Raw genomic sequence first — 23,244 nt, 5'->3', positions numbered from 1 at the left:
TTTATGTCTTTGCTCCAACAATACACTAATAACTTTAGGCCATTGATGTCTGCATGAATGTAGTGAATTGCATAATGATCCTGATTTTGTGGGGAGTGTTTCAACAACTGAACCTCACTTAATAACTGAAGAGGATCTTAACGATCTAGTTTGAGATCTAGAGTTAAGTAAGGGTAAAGCAGAACTGCTTGCATCGCGATTAAAAGGATGGCATTTATTGGAGAGTGACACTAGAGTTACTTTTTCAGGCAACGCCAAAAATACTTTGTAGATATGTATGCTGAAGATAAGGACCTTGTTTTCTGTTGTAACATCGATGGTCTATTAGAGTAACTAGATATTGTCCATAAAAGTGAAGAATGGAGTTTGTTTTTAGACTCTTGGAAAACAAGTTTGAAAGGAGTTGTACTGTACAATGGAAATAAATATCCAAGCATTCCCGTAGCATATTCCTGGGACATGCAGGAAAGTTATGAAAAAATGAAACTGTTATTAAATATCCAGTACTGTAAATACTCTTGGCAGATATGTGGAGATTTAAAAGTTATTGCTATACTCTTAGGATTGCAACTACGTTACACCAAATTTTGCTGTTTCCTGTGTAAATAGGACAGCAGAGATAGAAAAAATCATTATGTTAAAAAGAACTGGCCGAAGAGAGAGTCACTCATCGCAGGATAGGAGAATGTTGTTCATCCACCACTTGTAAGTCCAGACAAAATCTTACTGCCTCCTCTCCACATAAAGATTGGTCTGATGAAGAATTTTGTAAAAGGAATGGACCGTGAGGGTAGTGGATTTATGTTCCTCAAAGAGAAGTTTCCGCGAATTACTGAGGCGAAACTAAAAGAGGGAATATTTGTTGGCCCTCAAATCAGGAAACTAATGAAAGATAATGGTTTTGAAAAGAGCCTAAATGAGCTGGAATTGGCTGCTTGGCAATCTTTGAAGGAAGTAAGCATAAATTTCCTCCGAAACTACAAGTCAGAAAATTACAGAGAACTTGTCAGTAATTTGATTCAGAACTATCATGCTCTGTAGTGTAATATGTCTCTGAAGATACACTTTTCAAGCCTCCCACCTCGATTTCTTCCCGCAAAACCTTGGAACAATGAGCGAGGAACATGGAGAACGTTTCCACCAGGAAATTGGTGAAATGGAAAGGCGCTACCAGGGAAAATGGACTCCAAATATGTTGGCAGATTATTGCTGGACACTAAAAGTGATGTTCCTCAGGTAAAGTACAGCCGAAAATCAAGTTAGAAGTCATTCTTGATATGCCATTGTAAATAATATTGCATCGTGTCACTATAAAGCTATATAAGATTTGTATGTACCTGATATTTTGCATGTACCCTGTTACTCAAATTTCATGGGTGATGGAAAAATTCTGTAATTAGATTTGAAATCAGCACATCAAATTCAATTAGAATCACCCACAACTTATCTTTTAACAGACAAAAACTTCAATTTGGTTGGACAGTGTTATTAAATAATCAAATAATATTATAAAATATTCAATATATCGACTTTCCTTCACTCAAAATTAGATTCTAAATTGAAGATTTTAATAACCTATACTACTAATGCTATGAACAATGATTTCCGTGACTAGGGGGAGGGACAAAAATTAAGAAATATTAGATAATAGTCTCCTACATAAAATTCACATCTGAATACTATTACATGTTTTATTAATATCTCGTACTTTGCGGTAGCTGACGAAAGGCGATGAAGAATGGAGAAGAAATAACAAGTTGGACTCATTCCTGTATTCTGGGGATTGCTGGGCTCAGTGTCCTTAGAGATGAGGCTCTTTGTTGTCCGTTCTTTGTGAATGTTTTCGATATTATTCCAATAATGTATATTCGACTCCTAAACTACAGTAAGTGTTTATGTTTGCTGTTAGAAGAAAAACTCTCCCTCCAGGAAAAGTTTGGTGGGGGGGAGATTTCAAAACAAGATCGTTGGTGGTGGTAATTCCCCCCTGTCCCCTCAAGATTTCGCACTATGGCTGGATCACACTTTTAATTGGAGATATTCGCTGGATTAACTTATCCGATTATAAAGTGACATTACAACAAACGTTTTGATAGCTTTCCCATTGTAGGTTGGATTCCATGAGTAGGTTGTATGTTTTTCAAGACTGGGTGTTCAATTCTAATTCAAAATTTCCATTTCTTAATTATTACTTGCCTGAATTGAAATCTCCTCTTGCTTCTGGTGCATCACACACACATTACACATATTATATACAGGTCGAATTTTTAACGTAGATGATCATTTAAAATTATAAAAAGAAATCTTACGACATCGATGTATGTGGGAAACGTATGAGTTCTATTGAAGACAATATAGCTTCATGACTTCGCATCCATCATACCATACCAGGATGGCTACTCTAGGAGCCTAATAAAATTCAAGTATAATTCTCGGTTTTCAAGGCGAACTTTCCAAAAATTCAAGCAGATGTTTTCACGTACTAATAATAATAATAATCGTTTATTTTAAGTGTTGAGCACAGTATGAAACCTAATACAGCACTAAGCCAAATACAAAAGTACAAAGTTACAAGAATAAAGTACATAAGCTGTAGAATAACATAACATAACAAGTTAGCATATTTACACTTCAAGTTACAGTTTTCAACGAGATCTATTATATCTCTGATACTAATAATTGTTTATTGTTATATACTATTGTGCAATTAACTGTGTATTGTTCTAATAATAATAATAATAATAATCATATTTATTGAAGTGATGATAACGATTAAAAAACCAGGTCAAAATTGGTTATACAAAATTAAAAAATGGGATACATAATTACAAAATAGAACAGTGGATCCTACAATCTTATACATCAACATAAATTCTAATTGTAGGTTTCAACAAGATCAGCTACTAAACCTAATAATTATAATAGTGTTAATAATATTTTAATTATAATAATAATTATTATTATTGTTTGGTTTTATTTTACTTCGCTTCTTGTGAAACGTTTGGCTAATTTGCGAAGATGGGGATGAGTGATATGATGAAATTGATGAATGGACACTCACAAACATCCATGCCCAAGCTTGGATTTGAACCCGGGACCAACATTGTATTATTAGTAGTAGTAGTAGCAGTATTAGTATCAAAGACGTTATTATCCTCGTAAATTATGCAAAAAGAGGTAGGAAGTTGGTGCGAAAGCATTTGTGTTCGAACAAACGATTTGAATAATTTTTTTCAACACGTTCAATTTCACCTTAATAATGGAAAACAAGCACACAAAACTATTTTTGAGACAGAAAATGCTTGATAAATGCATTTCAAATATAATTCTTTTTTACATTAACATGTATATAACTTTCATGCACGATATATGTTTCACATATATGCAACATGGAGCGACGGGGACACTAAATTGTGTACGTATTTAAAGTTTCTTTAATGCATATATTATTTAAATACATTACACAACCAATTCATCCATCTCACAATAAACCAACAGCAAAAATTACATAAATTGACTCTGAAATGTGCAAGCTCCCGTTCCTGAAAACAATTGCTCGTGCATTTAAAACAAAGTCAATAAAGACTAGTGTTATTTCTCTGTCTGATAATTTACAAAATAATGCATTATTGATAACAATGAAAGAATGCGAGCAAGGGCGAGCAAGAAAATTTTTGGATCTAATTTTTTGTAGGCTGAAATCAATACTGATTTAATAGGGTGCAAATAATTTCACGGGACGCCAATGCATTCTCCCTTTCACAACTTTTGTGCCTCCCCGATGGTGTAGTGGCAACATTATCATCTTGTGATCAAGGGGTCCCGGGTTCGATACCCGGTGAAGGCACATGGCACAGTAGTTCCGATCTCATTTTAAACTGTAGATCCAGTCCCGATTAGCCTTTCTGTGCATAAAGTGGACTTAAAACCACAAATCGATCAATCAATTTTACAACTTTTTATTTTCGTTTAGATAGTTCGGCGCCCAGGGCCGACTCCCGCCGCCCCCTAGCTATGGTTATAAACTTAATAAGACTAAGAAAAGCAGGAGATGCGAGCGAAGCGATCAAGAAACTTTTACGAAAATAATTTTTATTTGCATAAAATGTGAATAGGATTCGGATTAATACACGTTGTAATTTTTCACATCTACGGAGAAAAATTCAAGTCAAATTCACGCATAATTCCCGAAGCCAATAATTCACGGAATTCAAGCAATTCAAGGAATTCCCGGTGAGTAGCCACTCTGCATACCCTCTCAGCCGAGGGAAGACTGACTTTGTATTGGCTACATCCTCGTGCTACAAGACCATTTACCAGGCCAAAGTCAGCATACATGGCAGCAAAGATTATCTTCTATCCCTGCCAAAGATGAGTTTGATCTTACTTTTACATTTTGATCACACTGGCAACACAGATCTTGCCACCAGATTTTTAAATGTTAAAATGCTTCATGAAGCAAATTGTAGTTAGATTTTCAAATGTCATCATCATCAGTATATTCCTTGATAACATACACAGTAAATGTGAAAGTTAGTATGTACACAGTCGGTTTATTATCAAGGTATATCGGTGTTTGTTATTGTTGTACTGTTAACTCATTTCACGATAGGTGTTGACAGGACTAATCATCCTTGTATGACCTCACGTTACGTCATTCCTGCATAGAAAACAGAGTTGAATTGTTTTCGAAATATGAGTCGATTTAAATATTTGGTCTATAAAGCAACAATTTGTTACAGAAAGTGAGAAACTTAATATATATGAGTTTTTCCTCCACCATCCCTAAGAGGTGAGGGAAGAGGGGGTTAAACATTTTTAAAGATTCTCACGTTTACAGCCCAAACCCCTAGACCTAAAAACATTAAAATTACTTACATTATAAACAAAAATCCTCAACATATTTCGTTGTGTGCATCATATATCTCTATGGTAGTGTTCGCCGTGATCTGTTTAAACGGATTAATGAACACACCTATTATATCTAACAATGCTAATTTCTGATACCAACCAATATTGTACTAATCTCACGTTTCACAATTATAACACCATTAAGCCTTGTTTCCATGATATGAAAAACTCAATATGCTGACCAAGGCAGAAATTTATTTTATTATAAAACATAAACTAAACATAACGTTTCAACCTTCTAGCAAGGTCTTCTTCAGACTCTGCACCAAGTACAAATGTAACAAGGTACAAAACAGGACGATATATGTAATGTTTGTGTGTATATATATATATCGTCCTGTTTTGTACCTTGTTACATTTGTACTTAGTGCAGAGTCTGAAGAAGACCTTGCTAGAAGGTTGAAACGTTACGTTTAGTTTATGTTTTATAATAAAATAAATTTCTGCCTTGGTCTGCATATTGAGTTTTTCATAATTATATGCTGCTCATTCATTCTATCTTCACAACGTGGCTTGAATTAAATGATTTTGTTTTGGATTTGATTTCAACGTGTTCTATCATCTGATAAACAAACAAATAAACATAATACAACGCGTCCGTGTCCTTAGTAAGAAATATAAATTTTGAAAAATACAATAACAATGAGTTAAATCTATCAATTCAAGAACGCCATGAGTGGAATGGTCCTTGCTAGGAAAATATTTTGAATGTATATGTTGTATATTAATGTTTTCTTCTAGCTAATAATACCATTGATGATGAAGATTATAATAACAAGCATTTGCTATTTATATACAAAACAATAATATAAATTCGATTGATTTGCTATATTTTCGATTTTGTGCCACTTTTGGCTAATCTGCGAAGATGGGGATGAGTGATGATATGATGAAATTGATGATTGGACACTCACAAACATCCATGCCCAGGCCGGGATTCGAATCAGGGACACCAGGCGTCGTAGCGCGATGTGCTAACCACTCCGCCACGGGGGCCGGCTAATATAAATCACATCATCACTAATCCTCATCTTCGTGGTTCACCAAAAAATGGCAAAAAGCAAAGTAAAATAAACCAACTTAATCAATAATATTAATTCGAACACTGTGAAAAATTACCATCATTACAATAATGTAGTTTGAACACTATATGAGTTATCTTCGTGTTCTATAAATGTATCTTCAACGAGGAAATATTCTCACAGATGATAAACAAATTGAGGATGGAACCCCATTGGAAACGTAGGGTAATTACTTTGCAATTTCTCGATTGCCAACCGAAGCGTTTTTCACCTGTTTTCCTCATGACGTCGCAATTTCAGAATGTAATGAACAAACCTCGTCTCCAATCTGCTTCCGAAATGACTTTTTAATTTCGGCACGATGGATGGAGTTGCAAGGTAAAGTCGATTCGTTGAATCCTCATATCGCAGAATTGATCGAGTCCCTGACTGACAAGTTCCATACGCAGCAGACAATAGACCAACGCTCAGGTATCTTGTAAATACGTTCCAAACAAGCAATTTGCCAATTGACAAAGCAGTCCTACGTTGCATTAACGTGAAACGAAGCACTGAGCATTCATCTTTAATTTGAAGTGAGTGTTACGTCCTCATGGCGGAAATTAGTGGCTGGTTTGTGTGTTTTCTCTTGCTTCACAGAGAACCTTGTCATTAAGGAAATTGAGTCTGTTCTCATCGGCATTAAACGAGTTTTCGTCTTGTCACTGCGCTGAGCAGGACAACAGACCAAGTTATCAGATTAATCGCGTTTCTTGTTTTCAAACTTCCTAGTGGAACGTTACGTGGAAGTAGAGGAATGCCAGTTTTCAAATTACGTCCAATCTGACGTATTTCTTGAAAGCTGAATCTATTTGTTATTAAAATTGCCACCTGAGCGCTAGTGTCGCTTCCAATATGGTCTCTGCATGTACGTACATCTTTGTTAACTTTGAATTAGTAGAAGGAAGTAGTAGCATGTGGTCATGGTTCTTGCGGAAGAACCTTGAAGTTACGCGCGATGTGCATTCCAGTAACTACGAGTGTCATCCAGAAAAAAAGGAACGGTTTGGTGTAAAACACAAACGAATGATGTGTGCAAAAAAATGATGGTTCAGAAACTACATGCCTTACTCTATATTTCCACATATTCGCCATATCCATTCAAGCACTTATTACAGAATGATACCAGTTTGTAGATACCGTCATTCTACTCGGTTGCCACCAATGTATTCAACCACCCCGTTTCTTGTGTGTGTGCCACAGACCCTTTGAAGCGTTTGACAGTAGACCTTAGCATTTATTGTTGCTCCCCGTGGCAGAGAATCAATGAATAAGACACGTTTTATGTCCTAAAATACATTTGCTACAACCTTTCGCATGCTGAGTGTTTGTTTGGCCTTTTTTGGCTTGGAAGGTGATCCGGTATGGTGCCAGTCCAATTCTGTTTTCCTTAATTTATTTTCAAATTTCACTTTGTGCATTCCTCGGGATGGGAACACATGAAAACTTTTCATATGTTCTGACCCATAAAACGATATACAGCCAAACACTGAACAGTACATCATAGGCGTAGCTAGAACTTTATATTTGGGTGTGCACAAAGAAAAAAAATGAGGTATTGTACCTTTTTAATACCATATTTTGCAACACAACCACTTGGCTCTTTAACTGCACTGATGTTTGTAAAGGAATATAAATTCACTAAAAAATTCTGAATATATGTAGTAGAAAAAAAATCAAATTGCATAGAAATTACACACACCCAAAATGTTAATAAATGTTACAAACAAATACATCAAAATACACGTCATCTATAACAAGAGACGTCTGTCAAAGGGTACAATGTTCCTAAACTCATCAATAACTTCATTTACATCAATAGACTAAGCTTTTTCCTGTTCCACAAATAGCAAGAGCAGGGCTTCCAATCTATCCTGCTTCTGAGTTGCTCTTAATTTAGATTTAACTTGGGAAAGCTTGGAGAAAGCTCTCTTTCACACGTGCAGCTTGTTACAGGTATAGAAGAAAAGCGCTGCAGTACAGAGTAGAATGCAGTAAATACCTTCTTTCTCCAATGACATCAAAAAATCGAAAATCTATAGACACCCGTTTCATCAGCGATAATGCACACGTTTGTACCAAGTAATGACATTTTCAACTTCTTACTAACTCCGCTTATTTTCTCTCTTATTGAAATATCTGTCTTTAATTCTCTTTTATATAGCAGCCCATTAGGGTGTGCCAAGGCACACCCGGCACACCCCGTAGCTACGCCTATGCAGTACATGTTACTCTTTCGCACCTTTACCATGCTTTGAACGACTTCAACACATCGTAGTGCCCTTCTACCCTTGGTTACGTACCCAATGGGACTAAGTCATGTAAACAGTTTGCCGAGGTGGAATATAGATGGCAGCACAAGGTGTGCAAGATTGAAGATTAAGACGAGATACGCGAATGGCAGTGTAAATAAGCTCAAAGTAATTTGGAAAGATGAATAACAAAGGTAAATGATATTAGTAGGATAGATATGATGTTTAATGGTCGCTGTCTATAAAGTATCATGATATCTTTTTGATGAAGTGTCCCAAGCCTATTGGCAAAAACATACGGTTTCAGCTTGGTGTATTCTCTTCGCACAGATAAATTTATCTTTATTTTCCAAATAAGGGGAAAATGTATTATGACGATTGTTTACTATCTTTTCTTTCGGGAATACAATTTGAGCACAGGCTGTCTGGTGCCTGGTAAAACTATATATGTGTTCCAAAAGCGTGTTTTGGTGCTGGATAGAAATTAATGAAAACAGGGCAGATGGCAAAGATATTAGCGTGGAAATTGTCAATCACAATGTTAGTTGACTCTATTTTTAGGAATGAGAGATTCACAATTGAAACAAAAGCCTCCATAATCCCCCCCCCCCTTACACACACACCCTGCTCCAACATTAATTTTTTCAGGGCATATAGAATGTAGTGAAAACCATTGAAAAACTTGTCACGAACATTTTGAATGATATTTTTCGTCAAAATCTCCAGTCGGATCTGACATTATATCATATAAATATTTCATTTAGAAGGATTTGAAGGACATATTAATCACATCATTTTTCGTTAAGAAAAATAATAATTCTTTCTTCATCTACGGTTTAGCAAATTGAAGCAATTTACACGTCAAGAACAGAAGCCATTTTTTATTTAGGCCACCATCTTGGTTTTGCATCGCCTATGGCCTTGAAGACATAACATTTCATTACATTCACGACCTAAATGTTACAGTTCAAAGGATATGTGCTCTTGATTTAACACATGTAAATTTGAGAGTCACAGCACAGGTCACAGGTAGCGGCCATATTTGATTTTGGTCGCCATTTGCACAACCTGTGACTTCAAAGACATGATATTTCGTTATGCTCGAGCTCTAATAGTTAGATTTCAAAAGGTATCTGCTTCATGATTTCGCAGATAGAAGTAATAATGTAAATTTACGATTAGTCAGCAGCGGCCATGTTTGATTTTTGACAGCCATCTTTTTTTTAAAAGAAAGTGTATTTAAACGTGGAAAAAGAAACCAGTTCAGTGTTTCAGTTCGAAGACAGTCTATGTCATAGAGCTACAAGGTCCTGTCATCAAATTTATCCTTAAAACCTCGCAAAAAGATGCAAGAAATGTGTAGCTTGCGATTTTCAAGGTTAGAAGGTACCATAACCTCACAATAAATCATAAAAGAGTGAGGGATTTTCACACGGGAGTTGTAATAACTTGTCTGATATTATTATCTCGAGAGTCCATAAAGAATGCTACCGGGATCTTTACAGCCCAATATTACCGTCCGGAAACTTGGCAGCGGGAACAAGAGTCAACTCCGCTAGGAAATAAATCGTGGAAGTCAACCACGGTGTCGACATAAAAGAGCTGGAGGAGAAAGTCTGAGTTCCTATTCAGAGATGCTATTAAGACGAAGATGAAAGAAGGGCATCTTGACAGCTTTGTATATTTCTGGAAATGAAGGAAGGAAAATTGCTCGATTCCTCTCTCGTTCTCTTTGTCCGTTCTCAATTCAGAAAGAGATCGCTTCGGCAATAATTGCGTACCTTTGGGTACCCCATTAGATCGAGGGCTTCTGAACGTCATTTTCGACTGCGAGGGGAGGATACAGTAAAGGAAAAGAGGAAATGTTCATAAATGGTCGTTTTTTCTTTATTCTGTTGTAAAGTGCAGAAACCTACAAAGGTCTGGAAGGTGAACATTTGGCAAGTTTCATTCTGGAAGCGGAGAAGGTTCCGAGTGAAGAAAAGGTTTTGACAGTTGGCCTTCCTGGATATAGAGTTCTGTTACTTTCTTGTGAGTTCAAGAGTGCACACGTCTATGCGAATAATACCAGGGATAGTCAAGATGAAAACGTTAAAAACACCACAAAAATTATAGGAGAGCTTGTATTCTAGAGTACTGCATAGGATCACTTTCGCTCGCTCGTATTCGTTCCAGTCTCCCTACCCTACAGCGTTTAAAATGGAATTACACTTTAATGTGACAATAATCGTAGACATAAATATCCGCCTTGGAAGTTTCAGCCCATAATCATATATTTTATTTTCATATATAATTCTATTCGTAACATAGACTAAACTACATTTTAGCAGGAGATGATGACTGCGTTCACTTAAATTTCAATTTCAGTGCGTCTTTTCACTTGACTATCCATATTTGAGCGCCCACTACCACAGAGAAATTACTGTTATACGTGTACTACTGGGCTTCGAGTATATACCGCTCGTTTTGCCTGTTCGAGCGTTATTCGCTCGAACGAAGATGATCTCGGTTCCGTACGCTATCTAGCGTCGTCCATGCGAACTATTTGATGCTCGAACGAAATCCTCTCGCTGCAGCACTCTACTGTATATAGCTCAAATTTATATGAGGTATCAACTGTTATTTACAAAACGCGCGTGCCATGTATGAACATATATTGCTGGTCGATATTGTGGGGATCAATGAGGATCTCCGTGCGCGAATGAAGTGGGGAGGGGGGGGTTTGCCTGGATCCTATCCTGAAGAAAGGTAGAAATCCATCCTTAATCTTCATATGTATACATTTATTAATTCTTATTCTTGGCATACATTTTTTTTAATTTATTGGTTTACTTTAAATGTTCTTAGCTCTAAAACTATTCCTATACCATAACTTCTTATTTCAACATAGCAGGATTGTTAAATGAATTAGAATTGTTGCTTTTTAAGGGAACTCTCTGAACAGAAAGACTATTCGGGACTGGACCAACAGTTTAAAGTCTCCAGTGTCCAAAGTATCTTTGTCTCCATTGTGTATCGAATCCAGGACACCTTGATTACAAATTGACGGTTACCACTGCGCCATCGGGACGGGCCAAGAGGTTTATTAAATTTAATGAAATTTCAGGATGTCATCAGATGGTAATCGATAAATAAAAAACAACAGTTCGCTCGTGATTCAAACCAACATATTTTTCTTGTTTCATCATTCATGAATACAACGTACCTACGAATGTAGAATAAAGCAACTGAAAAAGTAACACCAGTTACTTTTCAAAGGAAGTGTAACCGAGTTACTTTTGTGCAAAGTAAGTTGAACTCAATTACGTGAGAAAGTAACTTTTCAACACCGAATTTATAGTGTGTACATTTCTATGAGAAAATGTATCCAACACTGCTCATACCGTATTTTGAACCTTAACAGTTGTCATATTTTTACGTCACCGCATCTTGAAAGATAGAGAGTTGAGAGAAGGAGGGAGGGAGAGAGAGAGAGAGAGAGAGAGAGAGGAAGGAAGAACGAAGATTAATTTTCTTCAGAGGATGAAAAAGTAAGTAAATGTCATGGTCGGAGCATAATCGATATCTGAGTTCATTTAGTGAACCATTTCATTTCACAGATACTTTCATCTGCTGCTTAGGTCCACCAAATCCTTTGTGATTTATTTTCATTGTCATATTCATTTGGTTCCATTTCCTTCACAGTGTTTACCCAACTTTACCCTTCTGGTAACCTTATTCCTTGGATTTATGTAAGAACGAACAAGTTCACAACTCTTTTTCAATAAGATTCCAAAAATATGCACAGCTTCAGTTCATGATGTGTTAATAATACAGTAAACCCTCGTTAACACGAATCCCAAGGGGCCGAAAAATCAAGAGTTCGTGTTAAAAAAAAATCGTGCTAACAGGGGACTCAAATGTTATTGTTGCAATACAGTTCTTTCTACACATTAACCATTCACCATTTACAATACGTGTTATGTATGTCATCATAGAAAACACTACTACAGTACTACAGTAATTAACTTTTTAAAAAAAGTATTCACAGATCATTTTCTGGTGAAAAACAGTTCCCAGTATGCGGCGATAGCTTGTATCCCATCAAGCACACTCCTATAACTTGACAAGTTTAAAAACAAGACGCTGCAATCCATTGTTTGCGCACCTCACATCACATTTCCCCACTCCATTGTCTGCGGCGACGTTCGTTCGCAGTGTTGCAACCTGGAGGGAGCGGAATCGTCTGAGAATTTTCAACGAAATTTGAATGTGAAAGGCATGAATTAGTATCCCGTCACCTACGCTACCTATTGATTACGCTAAATTCTAAATATATTTTGATATTTTCCCTCTAAACCTTAAAGGAATTAAGTTATATTAGGGATATTTCTTACCAGCATAAGAAATGTATGAAATAAAACGATAGAAAAATGAAAAATATATAAACGATAGAACTGAGCTCACCTTCTAAATGTTTTCCAGTTCTCCTTCTTCAGTTTCACTCTCCCACTCATCCGAGTCTGTGTCTAACGATGAATCTGTGTCCGTGTCTGATTCGGCTTCACCAAGTCTAATTATCAGTTCATCTACACGTTCGTCCATAAGTCCATCTCTTTCAAAGTAAGAATCTTGCATCCAAGAGTAAAGAGCATGAACATTTCAATGCTTTAGAAAAGAACACAGGCAAGCGTGTTATCAGAGTGCATTCTCGTGGTGATTGTTGTACGATAAACAAACGAACCACCACCTCACTAGTTAAAAAAAACAAAAAAAACTGGACACTGCTCGACGTCGCATTTAGAAAATGAAGTCATTCGCCCTGTAGTTTCTCTTCGTTATAAACCTTAACGCACGTGCGTAATACTACAGTTTACCGCACGCATTTTCAAAGGCCGGATTAAATGAAATGAACCACTGATATAATAGGAGCCTGCATGCACAGTCACGCTAAACAGTGAAAATTGTTTGTCATATTTGTTTTAGCTTAATTTTGTTGAGTTGGCACCGCTGGTACTCTCAACGCCAGACCAGTGAGTAGAAGAGTGGTGGGGAGGATGACGTAATAGGAAGTGCTCCGCAGTGATCTGCGCATATCGGGACTTAACTTGTCAGGCTATACTTGGGGTTTCAGTCTTCTACGTTTTAAAGAATAGAAAAACACATCTGAACACACAACTGAATTTGTTGGTTAAATACTCATTGTTAACGCGATCATCGCGATTGTCGAGCAATTGCACACAAGTTTTAATCTTGTTTTACTCGTACTGGCTATGTCTTAAAGAATAGAAAAGCACATTTGAACACATTGTTGATCTGAATCTGTTGGTTACAATACTGTATAAGTTGATTGTTGACAAGATGATAGAGATTGTTGAGCGATTTCTTACATACCTAGCAGAGGAACAACAGAAAAAAATTATGAAAAACTTTTGAAAGTTCGTGTTAAATGAGATCTAATGACGCAACGGACTAAAAAAAAAACCAGTTCGTAATTCGTGGTAACCGAAATTCGCGTTAACCGATAAAACTTTCTGTAAGATATAATACAATCCCTGCCGGGGCCAACATTTTGTTCATGTTAACCGAGTGTTCGCCTTAAGCGAGTTTGTGTTAACGAGGATTTACTGTATGAATATTATAAGCATTAGATGTCTCTTAACTATCCGTCAAAGTATGAAGTGGTATTTAGAGAATTAGGTTTCGTAGCTAAGAAATGGATGATATTCAGCGAACAACTTCCCTCACAATTCATTGCGCGAAATCACGCTGTTTCGGGCAAACGGATCAAATCAGATCCTGCGTCGAGTAAGCATTCTACTTATGGTCTTTGCCGAAGTGATGGTATGATTTTCACGATCATATAAGGAATGTGTAAGTATAAATTATCGCAAATTTCTCATACGCTTTCCGCAACGCGTGTGAATCAATTCGCCCGACTTCATGATGCTTCTTCCCACAGTGCACTGCGTGATGACGTCAAGTTTAATATCATCCATTGCTTAATTACTTAATTTTGCATGATTAGATTCATTTTTTGATTGTCATATTATGAACTAATCAAGACGGAGGATGGTTTTGCCCAACACACAATATAGAGTAAAGTAACGCAAAACTGAGGTCAGGCCTTAACAAAAAAAAAAATATGTCCGTTAAAATCTTCCTCAATCAATTTTTAAAACTTATGCAGTCATAGATTCCGAAACAAGAACTAGAACTATACTATCTCTGAGAATAAAATGTCCATACCGTAGTTAAAAGTTGTGGCTGTAAAGGCTGTTTGTTGTGAAAGAACATTTCAAAAAATATATGTAGAGTCGAAATACTTTCGGGACATCTCCAGCGGACTGCGCGAGTCTGTCTAGCGAGCCTAGTGGGCGTGTAGAACGTGAGCAAGGGGCTTAGCGATAGGTTCAGGGTTGAGATGACGTCAGCGGCACGCTTGGTTAATTGGCTGCTTCGAGAGTTGTAACTCGTTCCGAAGCTTCAAATGCATAACAGCCAAAGATGTTACGGAAATAATCTCCCTCTAGCATTTTGTGATTTTTAATGCATTGTTGAATTTTTAAGAGCATTTCGTAGTATTATATTGTGCATTAAAATCCTTGCCCTAGCTATTTTTATCACATCAGAATAACAGCTAGCAAATACATTTATACAGCAGGCCCGTACCCAGGGGAGGGGCTATGGGGGCCATGCCCCTCCCCCCTCGAACCATGAAATATTTAAATATGAACCAATAAAAAGGTACGAAAATATCATCGTCAATTTTTCAAACTTGTAAAATTTTAAATTTTGTCCTTGCGTAAGTGAATGTGTTTGTTGCGTAGAGAGGCAGGTTCCGTTTCCGAATCTCAGTCTGGGTACGGGTGTTCTTTGCGAGTGTGTTCCTTCATAATTAACATCGGTCATCTTCATCGTCACGATTAGACAAACTTGTCAGAAAAGCAACATAACCTAATTTGATGAAACTCATAGCATTTATGATCTTTACCTTTGTTTCCAAATTTTCCGATCTATCCGCCCACCTGAAACCATGGGCACGGGCCGTATAGCAACTTATACAAAATACAGATAAAACACGAATTCGGAAACAATATAAGTATGAAATCTTATTGATCATTAATAATAGAAAGTAATAATTAAACAAAATCTAACATTTAAGAAAAAAACATTCCAAGTACTGTATTTTGTAATATCACACACACAAACAATTTTTGGATCTGACAACTCCCTCAAAAAAATCCTGGGAACTGGCCTGTTACGCAGTGTGTATCCAATAGTTTGCTCGGTGTTTCAGTTGAAAGGAAAAATATATGATAATTCTGTCGCTAATACTCTCTAAAGAGAATAAGAGCCATACAAACAAGAGACAGTCGTTTCAAATTATGGATGTCTACAAGATGAAACAAGGCAATATTCCCTTCGGCAATATTGCTATGCTAAGGGTGCACTAAGTAAAAGGCAAGCTTCCTTTTGCTTTCCCAAAGCGCAGGTGCTTGACTTCCCTTTGGTTTAATTTAGATCATGAAAGTGGAAGTTTAATTAAACGAGCCTCCTACAAAGAGGTGTAGTTTTTCCGATAGAAACGTACCTTCGAGCAATTTTTAAGTGAAGCTGTTGCTTTGTGTACCGCCGTGGTTTACAATTAACAAAGCGGGAGAACAAGGGTTTATATGTTGAGAAACAATTATGCAAACCTTTGCAAAGTTTTCTTTCAAATGAAGTGAGGCTGGAGTGTGCTTCTCTGGAGAAATAGAATCCGCCAATTAAAATATTTCAATGCCTATAAGGCACTTAATGACAAATGGGGACATATCGTGAGGCTTTTAATTCGATATTGATGTTTAAATTAATTATTCTTAATGTAATTTTTCATTTAAAATATACATAAATTATTAATAAGTCAATTAACATTAATTAATTTATAAATTTGAAAAATATATGGGATTACAAGGGAAGTCAAAAATTATCTACACTTTTGCCATAACTTTTTTCAGGTTGGCCACACTGCCTTCAGCGCTTGTGTGCTATAAGGTTGTACTTTTGTGGTCATGTGGCCGAGGTTTGATCTTAATCTCTCCATTTTTCTTTCTTTTGTTACAGATTAAACATGGCCGCTCCACTGGCAGTGTGCACCAAGGAAGAACAACGATCCGTGCCTATTTCTCTGGTCTGAAGGTGTGTCAGGGACTGAGATTCATCGCAGGCTTTCAGTACATCTGATGATGTCAGAATAATCTCTTTGGATGATGGGTGAGCATCGGTTCATCAGAATCATCTCTCAAGCTTGTTGAATCTTCCCATCAGTGGTGGAGGTTCATGGGCATCCTATGCTTCGTGTTTCACGCTTGTCCAGTCATTTTAAAGCTCTCAAACAACTTATACACAATTCTACGTGGTAAAGAGCTGTCCCTGAATTGTACTGAGGGGCTGTGATGAATTTCAACCCCTGACACATCTTCAGACCAGAGAAATCGGATCATTGATCGCTGATCTTCCCTGGTGCACACTGCCAGTGGAGCGGCCATGTTTAATCTGTAACAAAAGAAAGAAAAATGGAGCCAATAAGACCAAACCTCGACCACATGATCACATAGTACGTACAACCTTATAGCACACAAGCGCTGAGGGCAGTGTGGCCAACCTGAGAAAAGTTGTGGCAAAAGTGTAGATAATTTTTGACTTACCCTCGTATATTTAATTTAAATATTCAGTACACAGACTATTTTTGCACGTCACACAATACAGGAATAAGGCCCTTGACTAAAACAAAATGGAGGACACGCCCGAACAAGATAATAAAATAAGTTTCAAAACCTTTTTTTTTAAAAAATTTTTAAACTCTTCGTTCATTCGTATTTAAAAAGAACTGGAACTATACTGTATCTGAAGACTGTAATGATGCGATCATTACTGGATCCTTTTTTATGTTATAAATTGTGTATGCCTATGTCTATGTCCTGTACGTTTGAGTTCTTGGCCGTTGGGGAGCGGTAAGTTTCCAGTAACGGTTTAGGTCATTAGCGGGGCCTATAAATAGGAAGGGCAGGGGAGCAGTCGGCCTCAGATGTTTGACGGAGTACAGCAATGTAAGAGGTATCTTCTTCTCTGAGGGGAGCGACTGGGCGAGCTTTCCTTCCTTATTATGTGAACCGACGGCGGGGATGTTAACTTTCTTTCTTTTAATACACACACTTGCTCTTTTCATATTATTCCAATAGTTTATTTCATGTGGGAAACCGGGTACACAACACACATACCTTCAGCCACCTTTTTTGGTACTGAGGGTTATATTTTTTTTTACTCGTGGAGCCAGTGGCTACGCGAGTCTACACACTCTCTTCGGGAAGGGGGGACAGGGTACACCGGAATGTAATGTTGTGAATAACGGCCAAGAATTAACTTCTGTAAATATAATATGAATAAACCTATATATATCTAAAAGGAAATGGGCGTTAAGTTGTAATTTGAAGAGGTACGTGTCTATTGCCTAAACTAGCATCCACAGAACTTCAGGTACTGCAAGTTTTGAACCTCGGGACAAGGATTCAAAAATGTATGGTAGTGTATATTGTGTAAGTTGCTGAGAATCAGCTTAAAAGCACAAAAATATACCGTTACAAGACTAAAATATCCTTACCTAGGTTAAAAGCTGACGCTGTAAAGGAACACTCAGACTCAGTACATACAAGGACAGACACAGGACAACACAACTCCACAGAGGATTATCTTGGACTGGATGAAGGAGGCTGTCTTCAAGATACAGTTACCCGGGATGAAGTACGGGGTTGACATGTGGGTGCTTTACCAGAAGGTCACCCCATACACCCCGTATTCGATACGGAATTTGCACAACGCACCATGAACTGCTTACATCAATGTTCTGAAAATCAATACATCTCATGAACTACTGCGCTCCGAAGTCACCAGACTTAACCCTAGCTTACCCGAAAGGAATGAGGTCGGGGAAGCTGTCAGGCCTAGAGGTGGTTATTGTCCCTCAACCTCCCTCACCCTCACGGCTCGGCTTTCGCAATCACCCTCACGATTCGCCTTTGGCACTCAACCTCACATACCCTCACCCTCACAAGTCTTCGGATGGTGAGGGTGAAGACTGCCCTCATGAGGGTCACCCTACCATCTCTCGTTCTTCGATTTTTCAGCTGTGAATATACACAGTGGTTCGGATCCCACTTTAAACTGTAGGTCCAGTCCCGATTAGCCTTACTGAGCATAAAGTGGACTTAAAACACCAACTCAATCAACTGTGAATATTTTTATGAAAAATTGAAAATAAATTACATTGTTACCTAGGAAAATCATGAAGTTAACGCACTAGGAAGCAAAATTCGCGTGGTGGAAATATTAGCTTCCCCTTGTGTTCCGGCATGACACTCATGCTTAAAACAATGTACAATTGTACCTACCCACAATGTACGAGTATCTCACGTTAAACGACAGTAGACGAAGATTTATTCATTAATACTTGCCACTATTTTTGAGGGTCTTCGTATGCATCTACATTGTAAAAAAAAAATGACAGTCAAAAATTACGAAATCAATGTATTCACGTCTTATGTATTATCAAGTTCAGATTTTCTTGGAAAATCTAAGTGTTTTGGCATTCTCACTATTTAATAATCCGGATTACTCATTTTCTTCTCATACTATTGTGGCACATACACTGAAAAGAACATAAACAGTCAAATCACGTATAGTGTTCTAAGTTTTAAAACTATCAATTTTTCATGCATTACAATTACTCTTGTTCATTGCTACGAACTGGCGCCATGTTCATTGGTGGAGAGTGGTGTCCAGTTTTGATTGGCAGTAACGAAATAACTGACGCGAAATGCGTCAACATATCAAGTGAAGTGATTTGTTGGTCGATGATCAGAGTGAGGGCTGACGAAGGATATCATTCTCGAAGATGGTAATTACAACACTGTATTCATTTCGCTTTCAAATTTATTGAAATGTTTTCACGTCATATGCAGAGGCGCAACCACGAATTTGTGTCTAAGGGGGGGGGGGGGGCAAGTACCAGGATAAACGTACAAAGTACAACAATAATAAAGTAAAAACTGCATATGCCGGAACCTCTATAAGAAGGAAACTTGTAAATATGGAGAGAGAAAAAAAAGTCCCCAGATCGGGCCGATTTTATACCTGAAAATGACCTGCTTAAGGCGGAAACCTCCTTAACGCGGAAACGAAACACCATTTAAAGACCAACGAGATGTTTTTATTCTAAGTAAGACGGAAATTTCTTCCTTTATTTTTTTCGCTCGCAAGCAAACAATGCAATACTGCAAGTGGAACATGCCTCTGTTGCCACTCGCTTATCGGTAACATTGTCGATATGAAAGAATGCGCTACAATACTCATAGCTGTTACGATTCCGTTTCTTTCTTTCATCTACTTTCTCCACCTTTCTTTGCCTATTTCTCCACTGTTCTTTCGTCATCTTTCTATTTTTCTTGTTATCTCTCTTTGTTTCTTTCTTTTTCTTCACTTTTATATCAATCTTTCTTCACCTCTCTTATTCCATCTTTCAATCTTCCTCTTTCTCTCTATGCACATCGCGCTACGACGCCAGGGGTCCCGGGTTCGAAAAGATACATAAGTACGTGCTGTACGTTCTTACAATACTGTAAAAAGTGTACCAATATGTTGTGTAGTTTTTTTAATCTCTGCTATGCTTATTGCGACTGTATCGCATTTTTATTCATGTACGTACATGCATTAGTACTCTACATTATAAGTAATGCGAAATGTAAATCTGTCTTTCCATTATTTCCTGTAGCGCTCTGTACTGTATTTCAAGTCAACCCTTTATAAGAAGGAAAACTGTTAAGACGGAAAATTTTGCTCGGAACCATCATGTTCCGGGATAGACAGGTTTTACTGAAATAACTATATAATGTCATTATTATTATTACTAGTGGTAGTACGAACAGGTGTTCTCGGGTTACTAACCTGGTTGGTAACACGAGAACACCTGTTCGAATCACATCGCCAGGAAAGCTACAATTCCTAGTGGTAGTAGTAGTAGTATCAAAGACGTTATTATCCTCATAAATTACGCAAAAAGGGGATAAAGTTGGTGCTAAAGTTTTTGTTTAGTCAAACGATTTAAAATATTTTTTTCAACACCGTCAACTTCACATTAGCTAATGATGGAAAAGAAGCACACAAACTGTCCTTTTGAATGGCAGAAAATGAATGTTAAATCCGAAGATTATTATTTTTGTACATATAACATGTATAACTATCATGTACAACATATATTTTACACATATGCAACATGGAGCGACATAAAATAAGAAAAATCATATGCAACATGCTAACACTAAATTGAGTATGTATTCAATATGTATTAAATACATATATACAACACATATTATTTAAATACATGACATTAATGCGAACGAAGCGAGCCATGGCATTCTCTTATACAACTTTTTCCACTAACATCACTCGGCATCCGTGGCCGACTCCCGCCGCTCTGAACTTGAAGAAACTGAGAAAAGCAGAAGATTTTACAAAATGTATTTTAATTTTCATAAAATTTGAAATCGAAGGAGGTAATTTTCCTGTGTGCCCCCCTGCAGGTGCTCTTGGCGGTCAATATTTGCGCCCCCTAGAATTGACTTCCGTCGAAGGTTGGGGGGGGGGGGCAATGCCCCCTGTGGTTGCGCCATTTGTCATATGAGAATCACAGGATACGTAGCTTGTAGAACCTGCACTTAGAAAGAGTATTCAATTCGAATAATTCTCCCTATACAATACAGGGAGGTTATTTATAGAAATGAAAACTAAGAAAAACGAAATACGGTGGGGAGGGGGGCTAGAGGGGATGCTAAAGAAGAAAAAACGCTTTTCAGAAGCCGGGTAATTGAAATGTCTCTCTTCTCACTGGCCGACTGCTTCATCTGGTGGAAATTCTCTTCCCCGAACGGGAAAGAAGAAATGCTCAAGGTTGCAAACTCATTAGTAGATGTTCTGGCTAACTTCCAGCCTCGTTTAGCGCCAACTATTTATGCAGGTTTACTATTTTTATGCCTTTTTTTGTCTGTTAATTTACTAAAAAAAGCGACGCAACCATTTCTTACGCGAGAGCATCCGCATTTACATCGCTACAAATCTATCCGTTGGCTAGAAGGAGAATCATGCATGACACAACCGCTTGGAATATTGAATAGACACGTTCTACAGATAGTCCTATACACACACACACACACACATTAGCGGATTTAGAGGGAGGATCACGTGCCTGTTCGTAGTGGTACCGGAAAAAGACTGTCATAAACTCTTATTCACTAGTGAACATTTTACAGTGTACATCAGTTTGTTTGACGAAAAGAGTGGTGGTTTAAGAGTTATAGCACATTTCATAAAATTATCCCATAATGCTTAAAGGGAAAATGAAGAAATTTCCAATTTGCGCTTGTGAATAACAGTAACAATGGATTTTTGTTTTCTAATTTGAGTTTGAAATACCTTTTCACGTATAAAAATGATCAAATAGGACAGAACTGAAATATCTTATGTAGTTTTGAAGAAATGGCGTGTTAAGTATATTTCTCCCTTACAGTTTAAGCTATGTATTCCATTCTTTGCCTAAAAATGTGCTACACCTTAACTCTATTTGCTTTCCACATATCATTTTTATCGAAACAAACGTGTTTACACTGTCAGATGTTACTCTACAATTTAGGGCATTCTACCGTTAAAATTTAACAGTCTACCTGTCATGTTACGAATTTTAATATATTGTCATGTATTTTTACAGCGTATACGCTAGTTCGCTTATTTTATTTCTCAATAAATATTGGGTTCCTGCGTAGCCGAATGTATATCACCATACCATCGAAGAGTGACGAAATGTCACTCTTCGATCTCCTGTAGGAGCATTAAACTTTCGGGATTGGTTGATTGATTTCATTTATTTTACTTCGCTTTTCTGCCACTTTTCGCTAAAGAGGGTGAGTGATATGATATATCGATGAAGCGACATTCACAAAGAACACTCGTCCTCAGGCTAGATTCGAACCCGAGACCCGTGACGTCATAGAGAGCTGTGCTAACCACTTTTCCATGGAGGTCGGCAATTTCGGTGTTGGCATCGTCGGCGAGAAGAAGAAGCTAACTCCCTCCAGAAAGGTAGATAACGGCGGAGCTGTAATACGATGCCCTGATCACGTAGCACTCTACGAAAAGTCGCTTGACAAGCCAGGGTCCTGAAAAGGTCTTGCGCCACGAAAAGTATCATTACAGAGCTTGTAGAATGTAAGTCCCTCGCACACAGTTTACACTCATCAATCCCAGAGGTGATTAGAATTATCTTAATTTATTCTTAATGCACATTTTTTCCCTCTTGATCCTCACTTAACTGCAGCCTTTCTTATTTTCCAGAGCCCGTTGTCATGGAAACTTCAATACGCGCACGTCAGGCCTTCAAACCACGCCTTTTGAGTTACGTCACACGCGAAGAGGGACATCGCAATTGAGAAGTTCCAGTCGTCGGGGGAAGGCCGGCAGTGAAGTTGTGGTGTAGGCGCCGGGTAGTGGGACAAAAAACAGTGTTTCCGTGCACAACAGTGAGCGTAGTGCATGACACATGCGGATCGGAACGGCAAGCACCATGGGCCTGCCGAGTTGAAGCCCTGACCTCCGAGATACCGTGACCTACACCAAGGAGGGAAATGGGGTCGATGCCCAATCTTCACCTCTGCACCACATCGGGCGACGAGCGTCCTCTCACGCAGTTGGGTTCGAAGCACCATCACCTGGTGGGCCACCAGCACCACCACCACCATGTGCACCAGCATGGTCACGTGGCAAACTGGGATGACTTCGCTGTCGAGGTGAGTGTTCCATTCCCTAAGCTATTTTAGTGGAAAAACAATACGAAACCGCCCTACTCTATTTGTTAAAGTTTCTAGCGCCTTATACTTACGTAGACTCAAGGCAAGGACAACTTAACGAGTACACTTTGTGCTTCCCTTTTCCATTGTTATTAGGAATGAACTTAT

At 37.8% G+C, this 23,244-nt stretch overlaps 2 protein-coding genes across 2 annotated transcripts in view; one reads left to right on the top strand and one right to left on the bottom strand.

The window, feature by feature from the left end:
- Window positions 1-23,244, top strand: part of LOC146002372 (protein unc-93 homolog A-like) — a 116,091-nt gene that overhangs the window by 37,480 nt on the left and 55,367 nt on the right. Inside the window, exon 2 of the mRNA XM_083140100.1 lies at window positions 22,625-23,076. Within this exon, the coding sequence (XP_082996226.1) occupies window positions 22,915-23,076 (162 nt within the window). The 5' untranslated portion in view covers window positions 22,625-22,914. The remainder of the gene's footprint in view (window positions 1-22,624; window positions 23,077-23,244) is intronic.
- The window catches only part of LOC146002373 (protein spinster homolog 1), a 407,500-nt gene that overhangs the window by 351,658 nt on the left and 32,598 nt on the right, over window positions 1-23,244 (bottom strand). The window lies entirely within an intron of this gene.

Source organism: Lepisma saccharinum, chromosome 18, assembly GCF_977018435.1.
Source record: "Lepisma saccharinum chromosome 18, izLepSacc3.1, whole genome shotgun sequence".
NCBI lineage: Eukaryota > Metazoa > Arthropoda > Insecta > Zygentoma > Lepismatidae > Lepisma > Lepisma saccharinum.
The sequence above is the reverse complement of the archived record's forward strand: the minus strand, read 5'-3'. Positions and strand labels throughout refer to the sequence as shown.